Source organism: Microtus ochrogaster, chromosome 22, assembly GCF_000317375.1.
Source record: "Microtus ochrogaster isolate Prairie Vole_2 chromosome 22, MicOch1.0, whole genome shotgun sequence".
NCBI classification, from domain to species: Eukaryota; Metazoa; Chordata; class Mammalia; order Rodentia; family Cricetidae; genus Microtus; species Microtus ochrogaster.
Window position 1 is genome coordinate 13733238 of NC_022023.1, and position 10527 is coordinate 13743764.

At 48.4% G+C, this 10527-nt stretch overlaps 1 protein-coding gene across 1 annotated transcript in view; it reads right to left on the reverse strand.

The window, feature by feature from the left end:
- Cemip (cell migration inducing hyaluronidase 1) overlaps positions 1-10527 on the reverse strand; it is a 140760-nt gene that overhangs the window by 39859 nt on the left and 90374 nt on the right. Inside the window, exons 10-11 of the mRNA XM_005357690.3 lie at positions 9252-9384; positions 8305-8496 (exon numbers count right to left, since the gene is read on the reverse strand). Coding sequence (XP_005357747.1) covers positions 8305-8496; positions 9252-9384 — 325 coding nt within the window. The remainder of the gene's footprint in view (positions 1-8304; positions 8497-9251; positions 9385-10527) is intronic.

Genomic DNA, 10527 nt, shown 5'->3' on the forward strand with positions numbered 1-10527 from the left:
AGAGGAGAGAGAGAGAGAGAGAGAGAGAGAGAGAGAGAGAGAGAGAGAGAGAGAGAGAGAGACACTTCAGAGCAGGGCAAACAAACCTGTGCGCTACTCTCAGCAGCCTTGTGGAAAATACATTCACAGCCTGGTACTTAAGGAAGAGCAGGCTGGTGTTCCTGCGCCCAGAGCCACGGGCTTGTATACATGTCCCTGTGGCACCACAGGGAGCAGTAGGGAGGAACTTGCATCCTGCTCTGTGCTGACTTCATCCCACAGAGGAGGCACTCTCCCGGCCCATGGATCCTAGCCCTGTCCTGTGGCACATTCAGAAGGCATTGCCTCCATCTGACAGTCCTTTCCAGGCCAGCCACCTCATCCCTCATCTGTGTTGCGGATGCTCTCAACCCTCAAGCTTTCCCAGACCCTGCTGTCCTTGAGAAAAAAAAAATCTAACAAACCAAACACCCACCCCCTCCAACGTACTCCCTCCAGAACCCTGTCCTGTGTGGTCTGAATCCTTGACCCCGTGTTCTGTCTATTCTCTCTCCCTCCCACTACCTCACCCCCTTTCCAGCCAAATTCCCTTAGTCTCACCCCTCCCATCTTCTCTTCCTCCATCTGTGCAGAAAACACGGCTTAAGACAGGCTCATTACTAAGATGGCTGACAGGGCTTGTGGCTATTTCTGTTTCCCTTGAGGATGCAATTACAAAGCACATGCCTCTCCCGTGTGGACTTCCAGCCCAAACCACACCACCTATGCTACTCAGTTCTCACTCTGACCTTGACTTGATTGAGGAGGCCCTTGCCATGGCCTTGAGATACCACGAGTGCCCGTGTGTGAAGGCCACGGTTAAAATTAGTGATACCCACCACAGTGGCCTTCCTCTGCTTTCTCACCCACAGGAAGAGCTGACCCCTGCCCTCCCCCTTCACTGGCACACATCCTGGGAGCTGGCAGAATTGTTAAAGGAAGCAATGCAAAAATAGTTTTAGAATTCTGCAGACTCAGTGAGACAGTGGTTTCTTTGAAGCAAGATGACATTGCTCCACGCTGAAGCTGAGAAAACAACTCGGGGCAAGAGAACGGCGGCGCATGTTTTCTGTCGCATCTGTGACAAATTACCACAGCTTTATTTTTTATGGTCCTGGAGGTTAGATGTCCGAAGTTAATTTCCTGGGGCAAGTCGAGGTGTTGGCAGGGCTGCTTGCTTGAGAAGGTGCCGTATTGAACCTGTTCCTGGGCTTGTTCAGATTCCAGCGGCCACCTGTACTCCTGGGTTTGTGACCTGGTCTCCCACCTTCCATGGCTCCATCTGCTTGGTCTCCCATCTTCCATGGCTCCATCTGCTTCAGTCTGACCATGGCTTTCTCCTCCCTAATCGTCCTCAATCCCTCTTATCTGATAACCTTTGTAATTATATTGGACCCGCCCACATAACCCAGGACACTCTTCCATTTCCAGAACTGCAGTCAGAATTCTAAGTTCTTTTTGCCATGTGAGGCAATATTCATAGGAACGAAGAATAACATAATCAACATAGAGTCAGCCTTCCACAGAGTCCTTAAGAGTCCCAGGCATAGTGACAGTCAGTTTTCTGGTACTATAACTAATACCTGGGATGAATTAATTTAGAAGAAGAAAGGTTTAATCTCAGTTCACAGTTTCATAGGTTTCAAGTCAGGACCCGCTGGCTATGTCGTTTGGGCCCGTGATGGCACAGGATCTCATGGTGGTTGCATATGCCAGAGGAAGTCCATATACTTTGCGGCCAGTAATAAAACAGAGAAAGGAGGAGACCAGTATCCCAAAGTCTTCTTCTAGAATATACCCCTAACGAACTTAAGCCTTCCATTAGACCTTACTGCCTTCCAACGGCTCCATGCGGAGTCTGACAGCGCTAGAGGAGATAACCAGAAGCGAGTTATCTGCAGACCGCTGGTCTTCTTCCTTCCTGGACCCACTATGGCTTTTGGTTTCGGTCATGGTCACGTGTCTTTACTGCTTTAAGGTCCTCCGGACATGGATGCAGAAGCCTCTGCTTCTTTCCCTGGTTCATCTCCCTGCCTGTTGGGTCTGTGGCCTTCACAAGCGAGCTAGTCACAGGGCAAGGGGCAAGGACTGTCTCTGAAAGTGGCGTACATGGCTTCTGAGGGACACTCGCTTCAGAAAGCCAGACAGAGGAAACACAGAGACGGCTTGGTGGCTAAGAAGGAAAGAGCCTGGGGGACATGGCTGTCATGGGGTACAATAGGGAGGCTGTTTCTCTCTCTCTCTCTCTCTTTTTTTTTTTTTTTGTCTTGCCGGGGGACCACTTACATGTCAGCTTCTGTCTGGATACATCTTCCTTCTCTCTTTTCTCTGTCAGCGGAGAACCTCTGCTCTTCTGTTTGCTCTCCCAAGCCACCCCTGCTCAACATGCAGAGAACTGGACCCTCTTACAAAGCTGGGTATCTGTCCCCAAGAGCGTCTGTGATCCTGGTCTTCTAAGTCCCAGGCTCCCGGATCCAGAGCTAATCTTCCCTCGTGGACATCCCTAAGGACAGAGTTACCGACAATGCCCAGGGAAACTGGCAAAGGATTTTTCAGCCAAGCAAGACAGTTTGGGGTTGTGTGAGGGGTATGGTCAAAGAACTGACTCCCACTACTGATGAAAGGGTCAAGGGAAGTGATGGGCATTCCACTGGGTCCTGAGAGGTACAGCACAGGGCTGGCTTCCCAGAAGATACAATGAGCTACTGGCTCAGTCACATGAGTCCCGCTCCTTCTGCTAGTCCAAGGCAGATGGGGCAGACACTCTGGTCCCTGGTAGGTTCATCCCCACCCATCCTCTTTAGTTGCCACCATGCTGGCTGGTCTTGCCTCCTGAGGCCCTTTGCCATCCGAGCCTCAGAGTTTTCACCCACCTGGTTGCCTTTATCCAAGACCATCATTCTCCACATGGTTCTGAGCCAGGCTGTGTGACTCAGTTTACAGAGGCACCTGGAGCCTATGGTTTAAGTTCCCTGAACCTTGGGCCCTGCGTCTGGAGCCTGTGGTTTAAGTTCCCTGAACCTTGGGCCCTGCGTCTATGAAGCAGAGATTAAAAAAAAAAAAATAGCTCACATCCCAAAAGGTAGCTAGATCGTTAAGTTAGTTAATCCACAGAATATTTCAAACAGCCCTGGGCACATGGTTGGAGTGAAATGACAGAAATGACACTTGCAGCTGTCAGGGCTGTCTCCAGAGCTCCACCAGTGACAGGAACTGATGAACAACAGCTGGTTTCAGGGTTTTCTTTGTTCAGTGGGGGGTAATGGGGGGGCTTGAAGGACTTCAGGTGGATAGAAGGCTGTGTTTATCAGACTCCCATGGGCTAAGGAAGTGCAGGCCCTACTGAGAACTGTGGGAATTTCACAGTCACAGCCAACTCCCCTGCTGCAAGGCTCCTTATCAGAACCTTTACCACAACTGCTGCTGTCCGCAGCGAGGCCACTTATCTCTCCTTGTTCCTTTTGCAGGCCACTCCCAACCGCAGCAACTGCTTGGAGTGGGGTGCCCAATTCCTTCTGTCCCTTCCTGGTGAGGGGCTCTCTCACCCCTCTCCACCTCTTTCCATCCCTTCCTGATGAGGGGATCTCTCGCCCCTCTCCACCCCCCTCCTCTCAGCACGCACATGCGCAGGCTGGCCAGGTCAGCATTGTCCCAAATAATTTAAGAAAGCCTTGGGCCAAGGAAAGGAGCGGGGAGGACCTGGAATATAGAGGGACTCTAAGCTTGGTAGTTTTCTGAGTTTACCCACATGCAGCCCAATACCATACTCTGCAAACCTCCATCGGACAAGTACAGAATCAGACAACACAAAAGAGAAGAATAAACCATCAATACCTTCTTCTGGGAGATGGACACACAGGTACACTTGTAGGTTAGACCCAATGGAACCCAGAGAGTCAGGGGAAGTGGGCTGTCCTTCTCATACTGGCTTGCTTAGTCTACAGTAGCACTACCCGACCACCCACAAGGACATCCTGTGACAACCGATTCCTTGTTGTTCAACACGGTAGCCACTAAGCCCATGTGACCTTCACATTTAAAACCTGTCTGTTCTATGAATTTAATTTGACTTCAACTTAATTGAAGCAGCCACCTAGGGCTGGTGGCTGCCACATTGGAAATCGTGGACTTAGATGTTTGATCTCTACAACCTCAGTCTCCTCTTCTGCTTCACATATAAAGAACCCCCAGAAGCTGAGGGTCTCACAGAGAAGGAATGGGTGACCCTGGAAAGTGTTGGGGCTGTCAGGGGACATGACACTCATTCTAAGTAGTGGTGGCAGTGGCTAAAAGTGTGGAGATTATGAGGCAGAGTGGGAAGGTAATGATGGAAAAGGGGGGCAAAAGGCCAAGGGGAAGACTTCAGCCACATCAAGAGGTGCTGGGAATCAATCACACAGCAGTTGGTGAAATTTTGAAAAAAAAAAAACCTTAATTTTTAGATGACTCGTGTGTTTCCAGCACTTTGTCACCTCATCTGTTTCTCATCAGCAAACCCTTAAAATGCAAAAAAAGGCTATTTTCTGGAATTAGAAGGAAGGAGGATCCAAGGAGATTGGGTTCCTATCTGCAGCCAGACTGAGGAAGCAACCCTATAGAATGCAGCACGTGGGAGAAGAAGGCAGGCAGAGAAAGGGATGGGCAGGCGGAGTCCTCTGTGTTAGTGGAGGAGGGAGAGCAGAGAACGGACTTTGGGAAGAGGAGCAGTGGGTGCCTGCTCAGGAGAGACAGATGGACAGACAGCTATGCACGCATACTCATCCCCACCTGAGGCTTCTGTGGCACTGCTTGCCAGAAGGAGCTGTTTCCATGGGGACACAAAGCTTCTGAGCAGAGTGGCTGATCCACTCTTACTAGGCGGTGTGAGGCTGAAGAAGAATCCTTCGATGCTAAAGCATAAAGGGACTTGGGGCATCACGAAGCAAGTCTTGCATTGTCTCCACTCCTACGTTCATCCTTTGGGACTTGGCCCTCTGACACTCCTGGTCCAGTTGGTTGAGTTGGTGGCATGCTTATTGGGAACAGTAGCCCTTAGCATGAACCCCCACATCTCTGCTGAGTGAGCCTGGCATCTCATGGGTCCTTTAACCTTAGGGTTATCTTGCCATCCACAGCTCTCCTGCTCAAAGTGAGACCTCCTCTATGGACCTTAAGTTGCTCTATCTTGGGATTCAGATGAGGTCTGGTCTGCCCAGACCTAGCAGAACTCCTACACCTACTTGCAGCAAGAACTGGAAATCAGTCAGGCTTCCTCCATTCTGGATAGCTACATGTTACTTGAAGCCACAAGGAGTGACATCAATTCAAAGGACCTACCAAAGGGGGCACCTGACATCCCCAGGAGGTTTCTACCACGCTCTGTCCCATTGGTGATCACCTACGTGTCCTATAGATGCAGGCATGGTTCTGCCTTGCTAGGGGACACCCAGCAGACTCACAGACTTCAGTGGGTTCCTGTACCTTCAAACAAAGCCCCTAGTTGTCCTGCCTTCTCCCCTTCTGCAGTCAAAGCACTTGCCACACAAGCATGGAGACGCAGCTCGGTTCCCGCACCTATCTAAATACTGGTTGGGTGTAGCAGCTCACCTATAATTCCAGGGCTCCAAAGGTGGAGACTGGAGATTTCTGGAACAAGCTACCTGGGCAGACTGACTGTGTCAGCAAGCTCTAGATTCAGCTGAGAGACCACCTCAGTAAATACGCAGGAGAAAGATAGAGGATGACTCCCAAGATGAACCTTGGGCCACCACTCATATACCTGCACATCCTAAACATGTGCCCAAACACATTTGAACAGGCATACACATATGCACACTAAACCCACATACACATGAGAAGATTAAAAAGAATTATTGTAGCTGATGTCAATAGCAATTGTAGCAAGTTAGGTGTGGTGGCGCAGGCCTTTGATCCTAACACTTGGGACATACTTAGACTTTTATCACCTAGATTATTTTGTTCACTTTGTTTCTTTCTTTTGGGGATCAAATTGATGTAGACTTGATTATAAGGTGCCTCAAAGCCTTTCCTGAAGAATGTGGGGTTCAAGCCTTATCATTTAAACAGGGGATCTCTTACCTTGCAACTCTCCTCATCTAGACTTGACCCGCCCCCTGCTACTGCCTTCTCTTATTTTACTTCCAAATTAGCATCTCACTAAAAATGTTTTGCAGACTGTGTAATGGGTGCCTTGGGATTCCAGCTGCGTACTCGACACAACAGGGCCCCCCTTTCCCCAAGAACAAGCTCAGGAGGCAGAACTCCATCATGGCTTCTCTCTTCATGAAAACGAGGTTCCTCCCAACAAGCCAAGAAAAAAGATTGTTTAGAATTTAGTTTTTGAAGGTTTATTTCTAAAATACTAGACATTTGAAATATACTGGATATGTCTTCTCAGGGCTGAATTTTCTCATCAAGATTGAGATACTTTCCCAGGTAGTAGCATGTGATAGTCTGAACACACGGTATACAGTCTCCTTCCTTTTGGTTGGTCGCTCAGGTTTTTCATTAAGAAACAATCCTTTATTGACTGGGGCAGTCTAAGGATTGCTGGTGAAGGTCATAACCTCTCAGAGAGGCCACTAGTCCAGTCAGATGCCCTCTCCCTCGACCATGGCTGTGCAGCATGGGAGTCAGAGATTCTTAAAGACAGAGACACCTAGAAATGCTGCCCACTGCCTCCTGCTGCCCAGGCCCTCAAAGATGCCCTTCTCTGAGTCCTTTGCAGCTTAATTCTTTAGTATCTCATTTGTTTCTCTGACACGAACAGCTTGTCAATCAGTTCCTTTCTTGTTTCAGATAGTCAAGTTGGATTCTGTTGCTTACAACTCAAAGATATACATATGTATTTCCCAGGAGCAATGGACCAACATTATATTTAAGGTTTCTGTGATGGTAATAGGAATTCCGGCCCCCAGAGGCATATATATTTGGATGTTTGGTCACCGGGGGTGGGCTTTGATGTTTCAAGTGCTTGAGCTAGACTCCGCGTCTTTCTCTCTTCCTGCTGCCAGCCAACCTGGTTGTAGAATTCTCAGCTACCTTTCCCATACCACGTCTGCCTGCATGTTGCCATGCTCCAACCATGGTGATAATGGACTAAACCTCCGAATTGTAAGCAAGCCCCTAATTAAATATGTTCCTTTATAAGAGTTGTTGTGGTCATGGTGTCTCTTCACAGCAACAGAACACTAACTAAGATAGTCTCTTTTGCTATCCTAACAATCTGTGTTTCTGGTAATGTCACAAAACATCAAATATAGGGTATGAAAGTTATTTAGGAGAAGAAAAAAGGAAACTTGAAAGCTATGGAAAGAGGGGAATTAAAGTATTGAGGTAGACTAAATTATTTTCAAACAAATGTTCTACCATTTCAGTCTCTGAGAAAAATAGGCTTTTCTAGCCATTCATGCTGAACTTGACCAGGGGCTATGCTCTGTATTGACCTGTGTTTTGGCCAGCAGACTGTGTTATCAGAGTATGTCAGTTTTGTTTAGTTTTTCTGAGTTCATTTTTTTTTTAAATTTTGTTTTGAAATAAGGTATTATCTTGAAGCTCAGGTTTGCTTGGAATTCACTATACATCCCAGGCTGGCCTCAAATTCGCCATGCAATTCTCCATACCTGGTCTCCCAGGTTCTAGAATTCTAGATGCAAGCTAGTATGCCCAGTGTGAGCCAGTTCTAAACCCAGACTTTCGAATTTCTCCATTTTCCTCTCATTTCTATAGGAACATTCAACCTCTGTCATAAGAAGAATATGTCTGGGGAAGACTAAGAATAGTGTGGAACCGATCTGATCCCAGTTTCCATGCTGGAGCAAGGCTCAGCGTAGAACAGCTTACGGCCAGTGCTATGATAGTGTCCCCCAAAGGCCCATGAGTTAAATCAAGCTTTGCCATGATGCTATTAGGGCTAGCTTTGTGGGAAGAAGTTCGGTCACCTTCCTCTTTCTTTGTTTCCTGGATGCCATGAGACAAGTAACTCCTTTCACTCCTAGTTCTTGTCCTGACCAGCAGGGCCAACAAACCATGAACTGAAGCCTCCAAAACCATGAGCCAAAATAACCATTTCTTCTCAAGTAAATTTATTTCAGATATCAGTTTAGGCTGCCTGCCTGGACAATGTATAGATGCATCAGAACGGAGCAAATGCTTGCAGCGAGACTCTCTCATCATTTTCTTTGTTACACAGCATTCTGAGAATAGCTCACAGATACACATCTCCTTTCACTTGAGGGTCTACCCGTGTCCAGATTCATGCAGTCTGGGCAGAAGTGGGATGCCTACCTGCCACTCTGACCTGCGTAGAGGCACAGGCTTTGCAGGTGAGAACCTGAAACTCTTCTGCCTGGTACATGGAGTAGTCAGTGCTGGCGACGACCAGGGTGTCTCCAGGCCTCCAGGACTGCACATTGTCCACCAGGTTCAGGATGGTGCTGTTTACGTTGGTGTCGATGCTGACCGTGAGCTTGGGCCTCACTGTAACCCCAAAACAGGAAGGAGTGAGAGGCAGCCCTTTGCCCTCAGCAAACATGTGGCTGCCCACCTCTTCCCCCTCCCCTCTGGAAATCGGTAAATGCCAAGTGTGCCCTTCCAAAACCCAAATCATCAGGCTCTCTCCATCACAGTCTCAGTACTTACAGGTTTTTGAAGTCAACAAAAACCCAACCAAAAAAGACCCATTCATTAGCTCTAGGCAGAGGAATTTTCCACTGACTTCTAAGCTGGTTTTCAATGCTCTGCCTCACCACACCCACTTTGCCCAAGATGTAAAACAAATATAGACCTTCTCCACTGTTATTTACAGTAGCCGTAAGCCCCACCCCCAGTCCATCCCTAATGACTGCTTTCTGGAGATGCTGATTCCAGAACAAACCAGCCGTTTCCAGTCCTTTCTAAGGAGGACCGCCTGGGGAACTGGCTTTGAAATAAATAACAGAAGAGGCAGAAAGTCTGTGTCAGCCCTGTCCACCAGCACACTGCCTTCTTGAACCATGCCCACCCCTTCTAGAAAGGTGTATGACGGGGCGGAGCGTTGCTGTCTGCTTTCAACTCCAGGGATGTCTGGCTGCTCCTGTCTTTGTGCCTAGACCACTCAGGGGGGGTAATTATGACTCTTTGATACTCCACACGCTGACCCAGCCTTCCCGTTTCACAGTGCCTAGCAGCCAGGTCAGAGACCAGAGCACAGTTGTATTTCTAACCCAACAAGGAGCCAGGATCTGCCTGCTTACCAGGTTTCCCACATAGGAATCGTACTCGGTAGTTGCGGCAGGCTCGGCCCCGGGTGTAGCAAGCAAACCTGTAATCTTGGCCATTTTTGTAGACGACTTCAGTGTTGAGGGCAACTCCGTCCATTGTTGTGGCCTGAGGATGGAATGGAAATTACAGAGTAAGGGAACTTTTTTATGACGCAGGGAAGCATTGGTTAATGTCCACATTTTCTATTTACAAGGCTAAAATTGTCCTCACTGCAAAACTATTTACAGCAGCCCAGGACTATTATCCCGATTGTCTATCAGAGTTTTGTTATAAGAAAGACAGTATTAAGTCTCGGAATGGAGGTGGAGTGGCCTGATTTGGGGGAAGAGAATCAGCTAGGTTTGGAAGGAGGAACACCTTGCCTGTGTCCTACAGGACTTCCTGCTATCATTGTGTGCACATGTAAAGAGCACCCAGCACTCATGAGCTCTCTTAGGCTCCTGATATGCCCCTACTACCTGATGAATACCCTACCACTGTGAGTCCACGGAAGAAGCTGGATAATTATTTATCAAGGACTCACCCCGTTCAACCCACAGGTGCTCAGAAGGGTTTTTACATGCCACCAGGAGCCTTGAGGCTCTGTGTCCAGGTTCTCTCCTCAAAGGCTGAGGTTTGGTGGGTTGAGGCTGCAGCCTGGGCAGCAGGACTGTAAAGGCAGCCCAGGTGATGCTAACAGGTAGGAAAGTTTGGGATCCACTGCCTCAGCTAAAGAGGTAAATGCTCACCGGTATCCATTGCATCCTCACAGAGAAACTAGGAAGAGGCAGTTGGTTCTGGCGATAAGGAAAACAGTGCGCAAAGAAGGTGAGCATCACAAGTCAGTGAGTGGCAGAGGCAAAAACGAAGCTCGAGTTTATAAATTAGCTTCAGTGATGCTCCCATTCTAGCTGTGCCCAGCCTAAAAGGCCTTTGTTCAAACATCCTGTTCCTCATTCCACCACCCTCCGTTAGCCCCCATTGTATCCTTGAAGTTGAGCGGGGATGCCAAGCAAGAAGTGACAAGGGCAGGGCACAGTTTAGGAACAGGCTCAAAGGAGGGTGGTTCCTGCCAGCTGGGGCTCATCCCAAAGCCAGGGTGTGTCCGTCTGCAGACTGTGACTGTCATTCAAAGATGTGCAATTTAGAAAAGCACTGTGGCCATCTTTGGCACAGAAACCATGGAGACAGGGAGACAGACTTGGATAAGGAAGGAAAGTATCACCAATGTGTGTGTGTGTGTGTGTGTGAGAGAGAGAGAGAGAGAGA